This window comes from Melospiza georgiana, chromosome 3 (genome assembly GCF_028018845.1).
Source record: "Melospiza georgiana isolate bMelGeo1 chromosome 3, bMelGeo1.pri, whole genome shotgun sequence".
In the NCBI taxonomy this organism is placed as follows: domain Eukaryota; kingdom Metazoa; phylum Chordata; class Aves; order Passeriformes; family Passerellidae; genus Melospiza; species Melospiza georgiana.
Genome location: NC_080432.1, coordinates 57,507,587 through 57,528,090, shown reverse-complemented (window position 1 = coordinate 57,528,090; position 20,504 = coordinate 57,507,587). Strand labels below are relative to the sequence as shown.

Sequence of the window (20,504 nt, the reverse complement as noted above, 5' to 3'; positions counted from 1 at the left end):
AAGACTCTTGCTCCTAAAGCACTCTCCTGTTCACTAAACAACTTTCCAGAGGTTGTGTCTATAAAGAGGACACTGAAGTGTGATTAGAGCCCAATCCCTACAGCAAAAAACATTGGAATGGGAGATGACAGTCACTGCAAAAAGAGAAATTGAGCCACTAGGAAAAGTCTTAATATTGGTTCATTTATTTTGATAAGTGAGAAATAATTAAGCAAACAGCAGAAAGCTGAGTATGAGTCAGCAGTGCCCTGGCAGCCATGAGGCCCAGCCATGTCCTGATGCTGCATTCAGGCACAGCATCCTCAGCCAGGCATGAGAGGGATTGTCCTGCTCTGCTCTGCACTGGGGCACCCTCACCTCGAGTGCTGGGGGCAGCTTCAATGTAAGAAAGAAATTGAACTGTTAGGGAGTGCCCAAAGGAGGACAATGAAGATGGTGAAGGGCCTTGAGGGGAAGGCATTTGAGGGGCAGCTGAGGTCACTTGGTCTGTTCAGCCTGGAGAAGACTGAAGTGAGATCTCACTGCAGTTACAGCTTTCTCATGAGAGGAAGAGGAGGGGCAGGTATTGATCTCTTCTCTGTGGTGAACAGGGACAGGAAATGGCCTGAAGCTGCATTAGGGAAGTTTTAGGCTGGATATTAGAAAAAGATTCTTCACCCAGAGGGTAGTTGGGCACTGGAATAGGCTCCCTGGGGAAGTGGTCACAGCATCAAGCCAAGAGTTCAAGAAGAGCTTTGTCAATGCTTGCAGGCAGAGGGTGTGATTTGGGAATGATCCTGCAGGGTCAGGAGTTGGATAGGATGATCCTTATGTGTCCCTTCCAATTCAGCTTATTCTGTGATTCTGTGAAACAAGGGGAAGGTATTGAGCATGGAAGTCAGGCTTGAATAAACACTGGCTAGCTCCATTATTAGCTTATAAACCTGGCATTTTAAATAATAGATGAGAGACTTCTGAAGTACACACACAGCTGTCATTAAACACTGAGGCTGCTGCAGATCCTAAGACCTACTTCCAGAAGAAAGCAATAAAGTAAGCTGAACTATAATCTAGACTTAAAGGTGTTTCAGTAGCTGAAGGATTTTTTAGAGAAGGTTTCTAGTGTACAAGGAAGATGAAATGGGGAAGAGATTAGAGGTTGGTATAAGTAAACAGACTTCCTACAGCAACAGAGATGCATGGACAAACAAGTTGTTTTTCTGTTCCAACACCCACACTAACAACCAGTGTGTTTCCTATAAAAGTGGGAGAGACAAAATGGAATGTGTTCATCTGGGAGTCAGGAGTATAACAACCCTACCTTCCATAAGGGAGAAATTGCTTTAAAATTTTTTAAAAATAAGATTCTACCAATACTCTTACTTGTACCACTTACCGTCTGTTCCTTTGCATGTTCTCAAGGGTTGTCATTTTAAAGTTGAGATTAAGTCCTTTCAAATGCAAGAATTTACACACACACACACACACATATATATATTTTATATTTATATACATATGTAAAACATGGAGTGGCATAGCCTAATTTGACTGTTAGAACCAGAAAATTTTGAAGTTATTCACTTGTCTTTTTCTTCCTTACTAGCCAAGATGTGAGGTAAGACTTCTGTGAGTCCTACAGTAGCTTGTCATGCCTTTGCTGCCATAAAGGTGGCCGTATTTTTCTTTGAGTTTTGCTGGTGTCAGGATCCAGTCTCTGATCTCTGTTTGGCAGATAACGATAAAAGCTGAGCTTGTTTCCAAATCTGTTTTAATGTATTCCCTTTGTAACGCAGATTTTACATTTGATTTTTAAAAACTCACTTTGGGTCACCTTTAAATGCTGTTTTGATGATTTTAGAAAGCCAAAGTCTTTTATGCTATGCTCCTGTTAAAAGTTAATATAGTCTTAATGATTAGTCTTAAAAGATTGATTACATGTTACTGAGTTTCACAGATCTGTTTCATTTATGTGTAATTTATTTTTATTGAAGTGTAAGTAAAACATTTATGTTATGCGCTCAAGCTAAATCTTGTGTGAAGTTGACTATTGTAAAATAATTTTAATGGGCCCAATCTGTTTGACTTCCATTTTTAAAAAGTCTTTGTATACCTGCATAACTGTATTTTGCTCTCTTACCAGAGTTTTGAAGGTACCATTGTGTGGGAGAGCCAGGATCTTCAGGGCTTGGTTTCAAGAAACCTTCATAAAGTGATGGTGAATGATGGAGGAGGTGTTTTCAGAGTCATTACAGTGAGTCCCCTCACCTTCCTTTCCACCATGTTTCTATTTTTCCTATAACTGTTGAGAATTTAGCATTTTATTTTCCTGTGTTTCTCTGTGTAAATCATTAATTTAGTTGGGCTTCTCCTTTTGTCTCAGAAAAGAAGTTTTGCTTTGCCTTCTTGCAAAAAAATTACACTTGTAAGTGGCATTTTATTTTGAGAGGAGTAAAGCTGTCATTGTTTTTGTGAGAATGTGAAGCAGTATCAGTATATCAGAGATGGCAAAATGTCATCACAGGGTCAAAAATCCTGTGCTAAAGGAATCCTGTGCTCACAGGTGCTAAAATACCAACTGATGGGATAAAGTCTGGGTATTTGCTTTTTGGCAGTGTCTCTTTTCATGTCACATTGTTGCTTGCCTAAACATCCTGTGTCATTGTAATTTAGCCAGAATAATTTTGCATTTTGCTGTCAACTTTGAAACTAGTTTCCTGAAAGTTTCAGTGGTACTGCTAGTTCTGGGTGAAACTTAAAAAAATGCCACAAAACTTTAGTTAAAAATCTTAGTCTTAGTGTTCCATGGCACATGGTGTGATTCTTGGGGTGATCCTGTGCAGGACCAGGAGTTGGACATCAATAATTGTTGTGGGTCTCTTCCAACTCAGGATGTTCTGTGGTTCTGTGATTATGCCAGTGCCTGAAGCAGCAGAGCTTTAAATTAATTTCATTCTTAGTTGCCAGAAAACTTCACACCTTGAAATCAGAGGGGAAAACACATCAATAATGAGAGACGAATTAATCTGTTAATTTCAATTAATCTGTTCCTAACAGGCAGGGGAAGGGTCACTGCCACATGAACTCACAGAAGGAGTGGAGGGAATAGCAGGTGGTTTTATCTACACTATTCAAGGTAAGGCCACAAAACGTAGCATGACATTTGATGTGATGGTAAAACAGGTAATTTAAATTACACTGCTGAGTATAATTTCTGCTGCCTTCATGAACTTAGTCACTCTAGGTTTTTTTTAGCAGAAACATTCTCTTCCTGGCTCTTTTATGCTTTAAGTCAATGTTCTGATGTGGTTCCTTTGCTTGCCTTTTGTCAGCCACTCCAGTTGACTTGCATTCCTTTGTCTTTTTATCTAGACTCTCCTTCTTGTGTTTTGTTACCCAAAATCGAGTTAAAAAATGTCATGTACTGAAATCTTTCCCTGATATTTTTCACACTTTTTTTCCAGTTCTGTTGCAGTTAGAGGTACTGTATCACAATGTTTAACAATTTGGACAAACAGTTCCCATCCCTGTTGTTGTCCTTTTGCACCTATTTCAGCAGAATGTTGAGATTTTAGTGGAGGTCTTTCCAATTTCTAAGATTTTGACCACATAGTACTGGAACCAATGTGTTCTTATTGGTCCAACATAAGCCTTGAGTGTTATTGCTGTGTTTTTCTAGCTAGGCCTGGCAGATACAATTGGGCAGTCCTGTTGTCTTGTCTGCTGTGTAGGAGCCTGAATTGAGGTGTGTGCTGAAGCCCTTCCATTTTGTTTGACAAACTTTTCTTCAGTACCACAAACTACCTCCTTATCTGCAATATATTTTTAGCTTTTACCTGCAGTTATGTGGTGTGGTTCAGCAGGGATCATCGGTGCTACATCAAAGCAATGCCTATTTGATTATATTTAGCATAGCATTGTTTATTTTTTATGCTAAATACATATACTTAGGAGGAACTGACAGTGGCCTTTTTACTCTACAGTAAGAGAAATAGTGAAGTCCCAGACTGATCTTTATATAAAGGAACCTTAGAAAGTTGAATTCTTTTATTACCGAAGAGGAAGAGAATACTTTTTTACTTTAATGTTTTAATGTCAGGCCTTATACAAAAAAATATTTGTTGTTCTGAACTTAAACTATTTTGTAGAAATTTTAAAATTAATTGTAGGATTTTCATAACCCCATTAATTTGAATGCTTCTTCAGATTCATTTTGTCAATGTGTGCCCTGTATGATCCAAGAGAAATGTGAAATAATATGCATCTTTATTTAATAATGGTTCTTTCTGTTTCTTTCAGAAGGTGATGCTCTTTTAAAAAGCCTCCATACTCGCCCAGAAAGGTTTGCAAGTCACATTAAAAACCTTGAGAAGGAAGATGCTTTATTGAAGGAAGAAAGCAGCATGTATGATGACATTGTTTTTGTAGATGTGATTGACACTTACAGAAACGTTCCCTCCAAACTGCTGAACTTCTACCGATGGTAAGTAGAAAAGAAAGTATTTTCTTATTTTCTCTTCGGAATGGTGCTGTTTGTAGTGCAAGATGATCTAGCAGATCATGTTACTTGATAGGTTCCATGAAATAGATGCCTTATGTGATTTACTTCATTAAGTTGTATTTCTGTCTCAGCACTTTGCATGCATGTAGTGAGTAAAATGGCAGTGCCTGTTGTTTTTTTAATGCTGACCCTTGGTGCTTCAAATCTGCACAAGCTGGCAAGACAGGCTTCTGCTCTAAGAGTCCAGGTGTAAAAATTTTCATTTCTCCCTGTAATTTCTTTTCCTTTGTATCTAACTGAAAACTAGCAGTTGTAGTATTTTAAAGGATGGCTTTTGGCCAGTTTGTGTACTTGCTCAGTGTTTCAGTTCGTGGCTGTTGCTCCAGTCCCATAATCATCTTGATGGGCCTTTGCTGGACTCTCCGCCCAGTATGGCCATGTCCCTCTTGTACTGAGGAGTCTAAGACTGCACATGTTGTCCAGATGTGGCCACACTGGTGCTGAGTGGAGGGGAAGGATTGGGAGCATGTGTACAGCAGGGACAGAAGGCTGATAGGAAGAGTTTTCATAGTGAAATGCAGTCTGTGTTAATCCAGTAAGTTTCTACCTCTAAATTTGCAGTGATTTCATTATTCTGAGATAACTGTTTCAGTTAATTGATGCTGCTGTGGAGTAAGAAATACAGTTGACAGTTGTGCTTTATCCAAAATTCAGTTTAGTTGCTTGCAAGATTATGCACTTATGTCACAAATTCCATGGCTATGAATGTAACTGAAAAACTGAACATGCTTTCAGTTCTAAAAGGAGGTTTGCATGTCAACACTTAGATCTTTGTGATAATTTCTTACAGATTTGCAATTTTTCAAGATTTAGTAATAAAAGGCTTTTAAAAATACCCTTCTTGTTGTAAGAAGTTATCCTTACAAATGTTTGTAACCAACCCAGCCATGATCCCTAGAATCTTAAGCTGTTTTGGTTATTTTATGTGTGTCATGTTCAAGCATTTCAGACAGGTAAAGATAACATTTTTCATGTTTGAAGGGTGCATTTACAGAGAAAGAGTACGGACAGAGTTGTTTCCACAGATGTTTTTTACAACCTACAACCTTCTCATTGCCCTTGAACTGACTGTCTTATCCTGAAAGTAAGCTACTGATATGTAGCCAATGGCTTTTAACAGCTGTGCTGCCATCAGCATCAGGGATTCATATCCTTCTGAGGTCAATACTGCTTAAGATGCTTTCATTAGTAAATCCACCATCTGTCCTGGAGAACAAAACTTCAAATTTGTTTTCTTCTGCTCATACACAAGTCCATGTTGTAAGATCATCATAGGACACAGCTGCATCTCCTTTGAAGGACAAGCAGTCAGCCTTGGTCGATAGAGAAAACTTAAAAGTCAAGGGTAGCAAAGGTGTTCCTTCCCTCTTGCTCCCCCCCCACATCCCAAAAACCCCTTGCAGAGCATGCTGTCTGTAGTTTGTGGTGTGCAGCTCAGCATCTCATCACTTTCCTTTTTGGCTACAGGACAGTGGAATCAACGAGTTTTGACTTGTTGCTGAAGACGGATGATGACTGTTACATTGATTTGGAAGGTGTTTTTAACAGGATAATGCAGAAAAAATTGGACAGGCCAAACATTTGGTGGGGAAAGTAAGTTGTTTTTTAAAATTACCTTTAAGAGATCGTTACCATTTCTTTATGAATGGTTTAGTGATTTAAGTATGTTTTAATGTGGGTTCCCCTCCTATGCCTAAGGAAGCCAGCCTGTAAAAAGCAGGACTTCTGTATGTGTTAAACTTTGAATCTCAGAATCAGAAATCAGTCCTTTACAATAACTTTCCAGAGTATGCCTTTACAGTGATTTAAACTTGCTGAATATCTTGCCTGGTTTTAAAATGTGTTGTAGACATCTTTGTCATGGTACTTAAGTAAATAAGAATTTTACAGCAATATAGCGAAGTTAAAAGCACGTAGTACAGAACTATAAATACTACTTTTTGTAATGTCACTATGAGTTTTCTTGTGGGCTTGAGGAAGTGGGGTAAATGAGAGAAACAAAGTTTCTGTTATGGTCTGTACTTTATTGTAACAGCTGTGGAATTCAGGCATTGCTACCCACTTCTGCTGTATGAAATAGCAGATCTGAGTAATAAATTTTTGACTGAACTCGTGAACAACCAGGAGGATCAAAATAGCCCATATCTTCCCTTCCATCCATGGAATGCATGGCAGCTCTGGTATGAAATCCAATATAGCAGGAACTCTGTGCTACTACAGCATTCCATATAGCATAATGGTACAATGTGCCTTCCTGTTGCCTTCTGCTCATTGAAGAAAAACAGGCCTTTGCTGCTTTGCTCCACAAATCTGATCCTGCCTGTTGCTTATAAAGCAGTTTAATAAGGTGTGTGGTCAAGTGTGTGAAATAGTTGGTTATCTTGTGATTATCTCAAAGATCTTAGGAGTGACATCTTTTGGTGTAAATTCTTTAATAGTCACAGTCTTCAGGTCAGGCAAGTGTGATATGTAGGGAGCAACACTGAAATAACTATGGAAGTATAAAATGATTATCAAAGCAGATGCTTCTCAGTCTGGAGGGGCTTGAACTCTTTGTGCTGTGATTCAATGGAGTGGAAGGTACTGTGCCTAAAGTGAATTCAGGTGTCAGATGAGACTTTCATTTACTTTGTGCTTTAATATGTCAGTTTCAGTTGAGAATGGGCAGAATCTGATGACATACCTGCCACTCAGCTGTGATTGATTCCTCCCTTTCGGGGCTGTTGTCTGAGGTGACAGTTCTTAGTAGCTCACTGAAGCTTTCAGCTGCTTGTGCTCATGACTGGAAATCAGCAATGCTGAACCTCTTTGTGCAACAGGGGCAGACCCTGCTGCATTGACACAGTTATGTCTCCTAGCTGTGGCTGCATGAAGTGTTAGTGAGGCCAGAGGAGTGCAATAGCAGCTGGTTCCCAAACAGGGAAGCAGGATGCTTTCACGTGGCAGTTTGGCAGGGTCCCTAGCGCTGCACAGCGCCGCAGCGAGCTCTGCCACGCTGGGAGCGTCTGGGGAGACTCTGCAGCCAGAGACTGCTTCCTGCAGGCCTCTGGAGGGAATAAAGCCTTCCTTAGAGAACACCACTGCCAGGAAGAGTTCTTTTGTAATTCAGTGATGGCAGCCTTTGAACATCTCCTTTGTTGAGCTTCATTTGGAAAACAGCTTAGAGAAGGTAGTACTGCTTCCTGATTTTTTAAGCAGCCACTAGCTTTAACAGGGAAATGGGTTGCATAACATCACTGTCTGCATGCCTGCTGGAGGCATTGCCCTTGTGTCATGTTGATTAACCAAAGGGGTTAATTAGCAGGAGACAGATGTGCCCATTACAAAATAGGTAAGGATGTGTGTGCTTACCTAGTTCAAAACCCAACAGCAAGGCATAGATGCTGAGGACCTGACTGTCAGTGTTGTTTTGGTTTCTGTTTTGAAAACTTTCTCTTATCCAAGATTGAGACCAAACAACAGTTACAATTTCAGCTTTGTGCCCTAGAGAAATAAGACTGGGAGCTATAATTAGGATCACCTACTTCTTTCTCTCAGTTGTTTATCAGTATTACTTCAGTTATCAATGTTCATAGGTTCCACAGAGGCCTCTCTAAAAACATCTCATGTCTAACATGTCTTCAGTTTCAGACTAAATTGGGCAGTTGATCGAACTGGGAAATGGCAAGAACTGGAGTATCCAAGTCCTGCATATCCAGCCTTTGCTTGTGGGTCTGGCTATGTCATCTCCAAAGACATTGTGCAGTGGCTGGCAAGCAACTCTGAAAGATTAAAAACGTACCAGGTAATAAAGATTAGTTCAGTTTTTCTGTGTTGAAGTGGTCTGGGGAACCACATGTACTGGATGAGTCAGAAAGAATATTGCTCAAGTGTTAGTGTTGGGTTCTCCTGGCTCATGTGGGCTTTTGCCGTGTTTTTGGTTGCTAGGTTTAGTGCCTGTTCTAATTCAAAGCACAGATGTTTGGGACTGAAAACCTCTGGAGGTGTAATCTTGTTTTTTGTACTCTGTTTCTGTAAGAACAGTGTATTGTTATGGGAAAGGTGGAAGGATTATTTTAGCACCTCTGCAGTGGCCTGGCGTAGGTTTTTGTAGTTACCATTCTTTACTGCTTGTAGATGATGCAACTCATTCCAGGTCACAGTCATGCTTTATGCTTTCTTGGTGCTCATGTCTGTATTTTTTATTTCCATCTCAGGGTGAAGATGTGAGCATGGGCATCTGGATGGCAGCTGTAGGACCCAAGCGGTATCAAGTAAGTCTGAAGGAATCGTCTGACCTTACAGAAAGAGGAGATGGCTGCTGTTCCAAGTAGCATAAAACAGGAGAAATGGTGGGGTTTTTGGAATTGGAATAACCATTGAATTAAAATCCAGAGGGGAAAAAATTCTTTTAAAGATGTATTTAAAAGAAAAACCACAAAACTGCCACAAACCACCTGCAGACTCCATCCCTACCCCCAAGTTCTCTGAATAGGTCTAGAAGATCAGTTTGGGATCTTTGTGTGCAATGTTTGTTGCTGGAAACAATAAACACCTGATTCTTGGAAGTGAAGATTGTTGGAGACTACATACTTTCTAAGAAAAACTATTGAAATATTTCTCTCTCTCTTGCCAGGATGGTCTCTGGTTGTGTGAGAAGACGTGTGAGAGTGGCATGCTGTCTTCCCCCCAGTACTCGCCCCAGGAGCTGGGAGAGCTCTGGAGATTAAAGGAACAGTGTGGAGATCCATGTAGATGTGAGGAAAGATGATGGACTTGCCTTGGAAAACAGGGTAGTGTATAATGATCATGGAAAAGTGTACATTTGGATTCATTCCTGGAACAATAAGAAATACTAAGGTACCTTTTAATGCTGGGTTTCAACTAAAGTATAACAATATTTGCACATCCCTTTTGATAATTACAAGTGGACTGATACTATTCATTTTCTATAGTATAGATGTTGATCAGACAAAAACCAAAATGTTCAAGATTAAAAAAAAATCCTTTTTATATAAAGTCAAAGACCTACTTGTAATTAATAAATGCACCTAAGAATGCCAACTAGCCTGTCTTTTGTAAATTGAAGCACTACTGATTTGATTCAGTATAGGGCTGTTCCAGGCTCCTGTGAGAGTTGTGCTCAGCAGCTGGTAAGTCTTGCTGCAGCACATTCTGTGCTGTCTGAGGGGCTGCCCTCATCTGTGCAGGGTCAGGGACAGCAATGGGGGCTGGGATTTGTGATTAGTTTGTTTATATCAATCATTGTCATTTTAGATAAAAATAAAATCAAGGTTTGCTTATACCAAATCTTCAAGTACTGCAAACTTGGCCTGATTTAGGAGGGATTTCTGAGAGCTCATTCTGACTAGATATGAATCTGAGGGTACACAAGTGAAAGTAAAATAAGCTTGAGGAACAGCACGCTAAAGATTGTAAAATAAATAGCAATGCCTTGCAGTGTGCTGAGAACTTATTTATAATGTGGTATGTTAACACTGTAGGGTAGAAGAAAGGTCTGGCAGATTTTGACCTTAATCATCTAAGGTAGATACTGCTAAAATTACTGCTGGGTTTTGTTCACTATAAGGTCGTTGGATGTAGGTGAAAACAAAGAGGAAGTGGCCTCTCAGTGCAGGACTGATCTTGTCTTGATAGCAAAGAGATCACAACTCAACCCTGTACTCGGTTCAGTGAAGCAAATTCTCACTGCTGCTGGGGGAAGGCAGTATAAAATCTTGGCAAAAGGGTGACCTTGAGTTTTATTTAATGGAAGCATTTAAGCAGTTTGGTAGCTCTCCAGTAGGACAAATGAGCAGATGTTTTCATGGAGGATGATGATCAAGTTGAGGAGTTGAAAGTACAGTTGTACAGCCCTTTGGTGCCACGTGTGTGAAACTCATATTCACCTGTATGTCTGTTCAGGCACAAGCTGTCCGTGTGTCTGTCTCTCTTCTGCAGTTCTTGTGTCAGCTTTTCCTTCAGTCCAGAAAGAGAGTCCCTTCTTTACCACCGTACTAACACACAGTCTCCACTTTCTATTGAGTAAAACTGCAAAGGCTTTAAGTCATTATCTAGTTCAACTTCTTTTCCTTCCAGCTAGAATGAGAAAGCAAAAAAAAAAAACCTAATCAGACTTACACTGAAATCCCTTCATAAACCAAATAGCAGGCAGTTGCAGTCAGGGAGAATCTGTCATATTACAGAAATGAAATTAGGTCCTAAATGACAGCATGAAGACAGCTCTCCTCAACTGAAATGAATTTCTTTATATAGTATTTTAGAACATGCTATGGACCTTTAGCAGCATGAAATATTTTGTTTTTCAGTATCTGTTTTTAACTCACTTTAGAACTTTTGTAGGACAGTTTCAGGTCTGAACCAGGAATTTTAAATAGGCGATACAGCAGTCCTTTGACCTTCTGAATAGTCATAGACTCTGTTGAGGGGAGAGAAAGAAAAGTTATTAGAAAAATGCTGCTGCCACTGAGCTGTAGCAAAGTACCAGTGTTTCACTTTACTTGCTTATAGCAACAGTGAAAGGCTGTATTGCTGCTTCAGTTCTAACACTGCAATAATGTCTAAGGTACCTGAGACCATATCTGCTACTGTCAAGTGGAAAATGGTTTCACCTGTGGTGGACAGGGCAGGATGTGCTGCTACACAGTAAGCGCTTTGATCCCATACACCAAATTAAATGTTACGGCTTCATAATTTATTTACCTTTTCTGAGTCTGTATTTCTACATGCTAAACTAAGTGACCTTTGGGACACACACCAGCCAGGTTCTGACTACTTGCATCTGGCAACTGTTCCTTGCAGTTTTGCATTACCAGGAATTGGCTTTCCCAGCACAAGTAAGGAAATAGCAGGGTGGAACTAGTGACATTCTTAGGAATGGTATTGAGTTATTAGTCCCAAACACGTTGTCAGCAGAGTTGTTTATATTATGAAGTCAGTTATAGGAAGGGGTATTTTTTTGTAATGGATCTTGAATGAGTAGATGTAGTTTGTTCCAGAGGTGATACCTGTGTTTGCAATAGATAAACTCAGTATTTTGGTTGAACTTTCACTTCTTTTGAAGCTTTATCTAAAGGCACAGCAATAGCGAGTTACTCCTGTAATACCACACATTGTACTTAGACAAATATTTTTCTATCAAACATTTTTGTAAAAGCTGTATCTATCTGATTTTATGCAAGTTGTGATAATAAATGTGATTTTTATTTTAGAATAAAGCTTGAATTCTTCTTTTCTCTCAGACTTCATTCTGACACATCTTTCCAAAACATCAGCTTAATTTAGAATGGTCTTATTCATTCTGGTATCACCACAGACACTAAAACTTCAAAGGATGAATTTGATGGAGGTCAGAACTGGACTTCTAACTTCATGGATTAGATACTAGACCTCAATATCTAGATTGACACACTGTGTGGTTGCCTCTTAAGACTTCATGTTCTGGTTACTTGGTTAACACATCCACCAGATATCATCCCTGTTAATAGGCCTTTAATTGCCTCAGAATATTAAACATGAAACCAGCAGCAGAGCATCAACTTCCCAACAAAGCATCAACTTTTCATCTTTGAACTGGACTGAAAGTAAGTATGAAGGCCAGAAGAATTATGACTTCTCAAATAATTTCTGTCTTTGTCATTTCTTTATATGACAGAGGAAAAGCTTTCAGGAGCTGACAAAGCCAGAGGCAGCTGCCATTCTTTAATACAGTTGTTTGAAAAGGAGCAATGAAACAACTACTTGAATATAAGCCAGGAGTTCTTACCTGGCAGTTTTTTCTCCACTGGCTTCTGTTCAGGTTTCTCAGGACACTTAATTGTCAAAGCTTAAAGAAGAAGGGTGAGGCATTAGTGAAAGAACAATAAGCCCTGTTCTGGCAGAAGCATAGTCTTTCTAGTCTCTTTTTATTACAAATTATTTCCCTTAGCTCAGCCTGATCTCTCAAAAATTAGGAGGTAGCCTGCATCTCAGCAGTTAAGATAACATTTAGTCATTATCTGAAAAATTAATTAATGAAAATAACCAAGTTTTTATTCATCTTCGGTAAATTATTGTAGAGGTGACTCCCTAAATGCTTAAAGATATTTTGGTCAAAATGAGTATTTACTTAAAAATGCCTAATTTCTATTTCATTTTTTTTAAATAACCTGCAGTAGAATGGAAATTGCTTATTCAGTTTAAAACAGGATTTTGGTCCTCTCAAAAGCATCATACAAAGACTTTCACAGGATATAATTAGCCTAATTATTTTACAGAGATTAAGAGACTTAAATAAAGGTTTATTTTATGTCTAGCCAATAAGATTCCTTATTCTATTTATTCTTCCACTTAAATGCATTAGAATGTAATGCCTTAAAATACTATTTTGCCCATGAAGTAAAAATTTTCAGTTCTTCTGTCAGCTGGGAAACACAGCTACATGAATTTGCAAGTCGAGGATGTAACCTAGATTAAATATGTAGAGCTCCAAATACCAAAGCTACCCATGTTTTTCTTGTCTGTCCTAAAGAAGTTATAAAAAAGGTAAAATAGAAAACAGAGCAGCTGAGATTAAAGCCTGAGATGTCTTTTGTAAAGAAGCCATTCACACTATCAGAATGGAGTATCAATAACCTTTGTTCTCCATTAAATCTCAGTTGAGAAAGTAATTTGGCTTGGGTTGAGGGGGAAAATGAGAGTACACAGAATCAGCTTTTCAGTCAAACTCACTGAGACAGTTCAGAAAATCAAAATTACAAGCTGGAACTTTTTGTTCTTCATCTACACTTAGGAGACACAAAGCTCATGAAATAGTCTAAATGCAGAAAGAACAATTTTGACCATTTCTGGCCTCTTACTCAGGAGCTGATTTTTCAGAGTCAAAGGCTGTTGTCCCTTCAGTTCTCCTTCTTCAGGTGCTCCATATTCTGTTGGAAGAAAAACAGAAGAACTAAGAAAAATAGAAAAGTAGTAGAACCACTGTGGTGCAGGATCAGGCAGGAGTTCCCTCGGCACAGCCATGGTGGCTCCTGCACCACACAGTGCTGCAGACACGAGCATCGGCCAGCTCCAGGACAGGGGTGTCTGCTTAACATTCCCACCTATGGGAGAGTGGATGGATGGATGGATGGATGGATGGATGGATGGATGGATGGATGGATGGATGGATGGATGGATGGATGGATGGATGGATGGATGGATGGATGGATGGATGGACGGACGGACGCAGGTGCTGGGGTCTCTGAGGCTAGGAGCCAGAGTTCCTGAGGCAGCAATGCCCCAAAGGATGCAGTTCTGTGCAAAGCTCACTGGCACACAGACTTGCCAATGCATGGGCTGTCCTAAGGCTGTAGCGGCACATGGGAAAAACACCCAAGGGGAAGAGAAATTGAAAACAGACCAAACCAGTGCTGCCATAATGCCAGAGGTGAGGAAATGCTATTGTGCTCTGCTTGTACTTACTAAGACAAAGTGCTGGGTATCTAGGATGGGCAGCAAGGAATTCTTCACTTGGCTTGTTTTTCTCTGGGTTCCAATGGCCGCCAGCTTCTAGCCAGTCCTTTCCAAATATTTTGCGATAATCAAGCTCTGCTCCTCTTCTTTCAGCAGGAAGGATCTGTACTGACACAGGAATGGCACATAATATGATTATAACTTATAATATGATTATATAACTTTCCAGAGAACAAAATCTAATCAGTGCCACAGACTCCTTGGTCTTATTTGATGTTCAGTATGTTTCAATGCTCCCAAGAATCTTACAAACCATGTCTCCAAATACTGAGTGATCCATATATTCAGTATATTTTAGAGCCATTAAGCCTCTCTGTGTACTCACTGAACCATAAATTAATACCTAAGCAAAGATTTTGCTGTGTATGGTGATGCAAGGATGTTTTGTGTAGCAATGGATCAGATGCTGCTTCTGCTCTCCTTTATGATAAACATTTGCTGAAAGTTTGATTTGGTGTGGATTATGATATTTTTCTATTGCAGAAGGCAAATGTTGGTATTGCTGTCACTGAAACAGATCAGACTATGCTGCTTTTTCTATTTTTTCTTTCTTTTAAGAGTATGGTTTTTGTTAACAGTCCTGCAACTTCAACACTATTCAGGCACTGAAAAAAAAACCACCATTGACCCATCTTGTCCAAGTCCCCACTGAGTTAGCAATACTCATAAATAGGGCTCAGTCTTGCACTGAGCTTGTGACTGCCCCACTAACAAGGGGATGGATTAGTTGGCACTTTACTTTTCCTGCACCCAAACAATCAATAATCTTAAAAGAAACTGAAAACAATTCCTCAGGCAGTGATTTAAAGTTTTTGCCAGACTCATGCAATTTGTTGAAGGATCACCCACCTCACAGTTGTTCAAAACCTCCAACTGGCTTATCTTGGCAATAATGAGCTGTTTCAGGGTCTCTGGGTTCTTCTCTGTGTCCACGAAGGGGTTATTGTTACACTGCAGTGCCCGCAAACTTGGCAGTTTGTCAAGCTCATTGATAGATGACCACTGAAATGGAAGGGGAGAGTCTTTTGAGGAAATATGTAGCTTCATTTCAGAAAAATACCTGGTAACACTGATTTCTCCTGAACAACAAACATGACTGGAAAAATTCTTTTGATCATCTGAACCAAGTACTTGGATCCTGTTCATGTAGCTAAGGAAAGAACAGCACTCCATTTATTTAAAAAACAAACCAAAACAAGAAATTTGAACTTTAGATAATTAAAATTCTGTGAGAGAAATTATAAGGTAGCTGCCATAACATAAACGTGTTTTTTAACGTTAAGAAATATTTTTACATTTTAAAACTATGCCTCTGTATTGAACAAATTGTTCAACAGTTACCTCAGAATCTTACACATAAAATGAAATTTTAAAAAGCAAACTTAAAGTTACTCTTAAACAAAGATGCATTTATTTACAAAATGTGAAACCATCATAATCTAACCTACCTGTGATATTTTATTGTCATTTATTGCAAGGCGTTTTAGTGAAGGAAACATTTTAGTTTTGCATCCTAGGAAAAGAGTAACAGGAAAACAGTGAAAACTTTAAATTAACAGAATTTTAAAACTATAAATAAATTACTTCTTTTACATACCAAATCCAGCATCAGGAAAGTGTACAGAAGATATACCAGTGTTTCTAAGTATTAGCTGTTCTAATCTGAAATTTAATAGACACAATGATCACTGTATGTGGCGCAGGAAATTATTTGCAAAGAGATACAAACTGATTTTTTTTTTTCTTTTCTTACTAAAGACCTGCAGCTTTTGCTGTGGTGCAGCATCCCTGACAAATGAAAAGCAGCCTCACAGGCAGTACCCAGACTTCAGCCATGTTCAGGGAATAATATTTTCAGTAAGTGCAACAATTTCAAACTTTCAGAATGGGTCCTGGATTTAAAATGTGTGATTTTCTAAATGATTTTTTTAAAATAGCTTGTGGCTATTGAAAATCATGGCTGCTGTTTTGGTGTACAGGGAAAGATGGTAATTCTGCAAATTAGCAAAGTGTGGTAAATCACTTTCATTTCATAAGTGTATAATGAAAACCTAATAACACACAGCTGAAGAATGTCTTATTATACAACAAAAGCAAGATTATATTAAAATAGCTCAACTAAATAATGCAGTTACTCTCCTCAAGAGGGCAAAATGCCTCTATTTCAAGATCTCATGAATCTTTCATGCAACATCAATACTATCACATTTCAGCCAACAAGGACTACGGAGATTAATATCTAGGACAAAGAATTTCCAGCAAATTTGTTTACAGCTACCTGGGGAGCTGTGCTATGAAATGCAGCTGATTTCCATCCAGTAGCTGGTTGTCTGAAAGGTCTAACAACTTCAGGGTCTGCAGGACATTATCAGGCCTGATATATTGGAAAAAACAAACACAAAACCAGAACATTTAAACTTAATGGCCAATGAAAACACTATTTTCATAAGTATATAACTGCATGCACACAATTGTGCACGTTTATAAATGTTCTGAAATACATCATGTGAAATTTGCATCAATTATTGTTTTGGTGATGTAATAGCTACAGGAATGTAACTTTATGTGCTGTGTAACTTTGTGGTACACCAGTGGCTAACTGACTGACTCATGTTACTCACCTTTCCAAAACTGTAATATTATTAGAAGAAAGGTACAACTCTTCAAGTACTGGCCATCCTTGAGCACAAAGAAGAACCTAAGAGCAAAACTTTATTTAATATTACAAAAGATGGGAATATTTCAGAAATTATACTTCATGCAAATTTGCTCTGAATGTGTTCAGAACAAGCTATGGCTCTCCAAACCAGAGGAACAATTATTAAAGACTTCCTAGTCTTCCCTTTCTTCCAGATGGCTCCCCTGTGCCTGCATCTGCCAGCACAGATGACATCAGAGGGGTTCTGCAGTCACAGGACTCTAAGTCCCAGGCTTGTGGCCACCCTCACAGTTGAGACTGAAAACTGAGTGACCTGGAAACTGAATAATTTATTCAGTTGAGTTGGAGTGACCAGGTATTCCCTACGATGAGGTGAGGAACTGGCTGTACAAACTCTGTATATGTGCAGAAGTTCCAGAACCTATGTAGAGCTAATACACATAATACATCTGATAGAATATTTTTAATATGTTAATTTTTCAGAGCTTGAAGCCTTTTCTGTCTTGGGACTGTGCCAGCCTATAACCCACTAAAAGCCAAGAATTGCATGAATTCAATACACCCTGAAATTTTCAAGTACTCTAAAGAAAATAAATCAATTCAAAAAGGGCTACAAAATTAACAAAGATACTTTTGTATTAGATCTTATGCCTTGAAATTGTATAAAAAGTATTATTTTACTTGACACAGCTTTATTTAACTTTACACAGCATGAATCCATCCAGCTGCAGGTCTACACAACTGACTCATAAGAGACACCATGCCAAGGGTAAACACTGAGAGCTCCTCCAGTGGCAGCCTATGACTTGGAACTCAACTGTTTCACCCCCAAAAATATGAAAAATCATATCTGCTGGCATATCTGTAACACACAAACACAAACTCAGATATAACAACTTTTCCTGTTCCAAAGCAAGAGCAGGGAACAGATATTTCATCTCTTTAATCTGATAGTGTTCCCCCATGTCAACAAGACAGACCAAAATAGGTATTGACTGGTGATGAAGAAGCATGACAAGAAACCTGCAGAGTCAAGAGAAATGAGGTGCATGTTCAGTAACAGGGATTGCTCCACCACAGCCCAGCACTGGGATGGTTGGATGGAATAAAAAAAAAACAAAACTGCACAAACCTGAAGTATCTGAAGATTTTTCAATATGACTAGAAAATTGCTAAATGGTAGGTCACAGCACGATTCCAAAAAACTCAAATTGCCAAATTTCCAGCTACTGCTTAAAATAGCTTCCTCAGAAACAAAAGTTCAGAGATCTGACATGGAATTAACCCCTAGGAAAGACTAGGGCCTCATTGTGGATAGCTGATGGGGAGGTAACAAATACCCAGAAGAGAGCCACTATGCTCAAAACCAGAAGAATGGAAATGCAACAGCCATTGCAAAAGAAATAAAGATGAGAACAAGAAACAATTGTCATCATGTAAGTTCATGATGTTCCTGTACCTTTAGTCTGTTTATCCCAGGAAGCAAATAATATAATTGGGAAAGGCACAAAGAAGCTAAACAGGAATTAAAACCATGAAATGGAGAATAGCTGTTCTCAGGTACTTTCATATAAACCATTTGGACTTACTAAATGAAATTACCAGGCAGCAATATCAGAACCCAAAAAAGGTTGAATTTATGTTAAATGATATGCACAGCAAAATTTTCAAATAGGTTCTTAATACAGTCAGATAAATCATGAAACAAAAACATCCACAAATATTAATTAGAGGTATATAGTCTTGAGCTCACAGAGCCACACAATTCCAGATTACTTTCTAAGAAGCTCTTACCATGTGCTTACCCTTTGCCTAGAATTTTTCCCAACTACCTGCTGCTACTTGCTAGTGCCAGAAGCATGATCCTGCACTTCTGTTCTAACCCAGATTTTTCTTTTACCCTGTATAATAGTAGATTATATTATAAATACAAAATCTTAGTTTGAAAACAGAATCACAAATATAACATTATGATTTAAATGCTGAATAACAAAGAAAGGGTTTGGAGCCATAAATACAAATTCATTACACTCAGATGCATTAATTCAATTTCTAAGTCAATGGTTGCTAACTTTAAGCCATTTTACAGGACATTTTTCCCCCCTTGAAAGTTATATGTTATGTTTTGAACAATTAATCAACAATTCTACAGTAATAAGCTCTTTTACTTAGTATATCTTTATTATATACTTTATTAGTATACCTGATATACTAATAATCTGAGAAGTATTTAGATATATGCAAATCATATACTAATGAAAGAATTCTTTCTGAAAACTGATGTTCAAGGCATGTGAATGTGGAGCTCTGTATTACTGCATAACAGTTAAGTGTGTCACTCTCCTGTGAAAAATACTTCAAAACAGAGGAACAAACTAAAAAAATCCAATTATAACTATCTCAATGCCATATATTCTTACATATAACAACAAGTAATTTTGAAATGCTGTTCACCATAAATTGCTTTCATTAAAATGAAAACACTCCTAACACTTTTGCTTATATTGCCATCCACAATTTAAATGTATTTCTCATTTGCTTGGATTATATTCATGACTATTTTCTATTTGAAAGTTGAATTGTCAAGTAACTCCCCTCAGAGCCTAAGCAGTGACATTTTCAAGTAGTTTGTTCACAGAGTACTGACGTCAGGCACATGCCTTTATTTTTCCCCTTTTGTTTGACTGCCCTGGAACACCACTTTGAAGCACAGGCTTATGTCTCCTAACTTACAGGGAGTGAACCGGAACAAATTTATAAAACAGATTTTGGAACCAAAGATGTCTTTATGGCCTATGACGAATCATCAGCTAAAGCAGAGTTTCAAAAAAAACAAAAAACCCAAAAGCTGCATAATTTTAAATTGCTCTGGCTAAGCTGGGGCTTTCTCACTGCCATTGAGTTAGCCCTGGAGAACTCATCTGCAGCCGTGGCTCCAAGCAGCCTTTCAGTCACCCCATGGAGGGATGAAGGACAGCTGCTGGCAGGTACCAACATTTTAAACACCACAATGCACAGATTTACCCTGAGGAGCACTAGGTGACAGTTAAAGTGTTTGTAGCCACTTAATTCTTCCATTTGCTTCACCATTCATGTTGCTGCTACTGTGGAAGGATTATTGACTGTCCTGCCATAAATCCCACAGGCAGTTTTAAGAGCACAGTGAATGGACACTAAACAAAAACACAGCAGTGACCTTCCTCTAGTCCTGCTGCAAGACAAGAGAATGCAGAAGCTTCTTTCTACTCAAGCTCCAGTTTTGTTAAATGCTCTTTTATTGGTCAGCAGCTAGCAGCTGAAATCTGAAAAGTCATGTAACTTTACAATGCAGTATTATAAAATCTGACCCCGAGAAATCCAAATAACAGTTTGGAATTTAGAAGCTGTTCTAAGTACCAGGACACTGAGATGCACATCCTAAGCCCCATCTCTGAAAAAAGGCCCACTGCTAACTACAGCTGACAACAGGACTTCATTCCTAATAAGACACCATACCAGGAGAGAGTCATTTAAGTGTGCACATGTTTCAGTGCCTGAAACAAGGCAGAGCTTTGTTTTTCCTCAGCTCTCTGCTGCCAATAACCAGGCATCATGTGGTTCAAGAACCATCAGTATGGGCAAAGGTACCAATCAGTCTCCTGCTGATGCTAAGTGAGGCCAAACCAATGTTTTTCTCATCATAAGGAAATATTTTCTTTCTCTTTGTATTTGTTCTATTGCATGCAGACAAGGACACGTAAATCTTCACAGCTACCACAAACCAAAAGGTTTTCACTTAAAAAAAACTTTGGGACATGAAGCTATATTGTACTCCAA

General features: G+C 38.7%; 2 protein-coding genes across 2 annotated transcripts in view; one reads left to right on the top strand and one right to left on the bottom strand.

Moving 5' to 3' along the window:
- Nucleotides 1-9,580, top strand: part of B3GALNT2 (beta-1,3-N-acetylgalactosaminyltransferase 2) — a 27,965-nt gene extending 18,385 nt beyond the window's left edge. Inside the window, exons 6-12 of the mRNA XM_058019395.1 lie at nt 2,120-2,230; nt 3,034-3,112; nt 4,276-4,459; nt 6,005-6,130; nt 8,162-8,321; nt 8,734-8,790; nt 9,153-9,580. Coding sequence (XP_057875378.1) covers nt 2,120-2,230; nt 3,034-3,112; nt 4,276-4,459; nt 6,005-6,130; nt 8,162-8,321; nt 8,734-8,790; nt 9,153-9,287 — 852 coding nt within the window. The 3' untranslated portion in view covers nt 9,288-9,580. The remainder of the gene's footprint in view (nt 1-2,119; nt 2,231-3,033; nt 3,113-4,275; nt 4,460-6,004; nt 6,131-8,161; nt 8,322-8,733; nt 8,791-9,152) is intronic.
- The window catches only part of TBCE (tubulin folding cofactor E), a 25,345-nt gene continuing 14,206 nt past the window's right edge, over nt 9,366-20,504 (bottom strand). Inside the window, exons 8-17 of the mRNA XM_058019394.1 lie at nt 16,651-16,727; nt 16,308-16,403; nt 15,627-15,691; nt 15,478-15,542; nt 14,879-15,031; nt 13,979-14,132; nt 13,375-13,443; nt 12,303-12,362; nt 10,864-10,955; nt 9,366-10,615 (exon numbers count right to left, since the gene is read on the bottom strand). Coding sequence (XP_057875377.1) covers nt 10,523-10,615; nt 10,864-10,955; nt 12,303-12,362; nt 13,375-13,443; nt 13,979-14,132; nt 14,879-15,031; nt 15,478-15,542; nt 15,627-15,691; nt 16,308-16,403; nt 16,651-16,727 — 924 coding nt within the window. The 3' untranslated portion in view covers nt 9,366-10,522. The remainder of the gene's footprint in view (nt 10,616-10,863; nt 10,956-12,302; nt 12,363-13,374; nt 13,444-13,978; nt 14,133-14,878; nt 15,032-15,477; nt 15,543-15,626; nt 15,692-16,307; nt 16,404-16,650; nt 16,728-20,504) is intronic.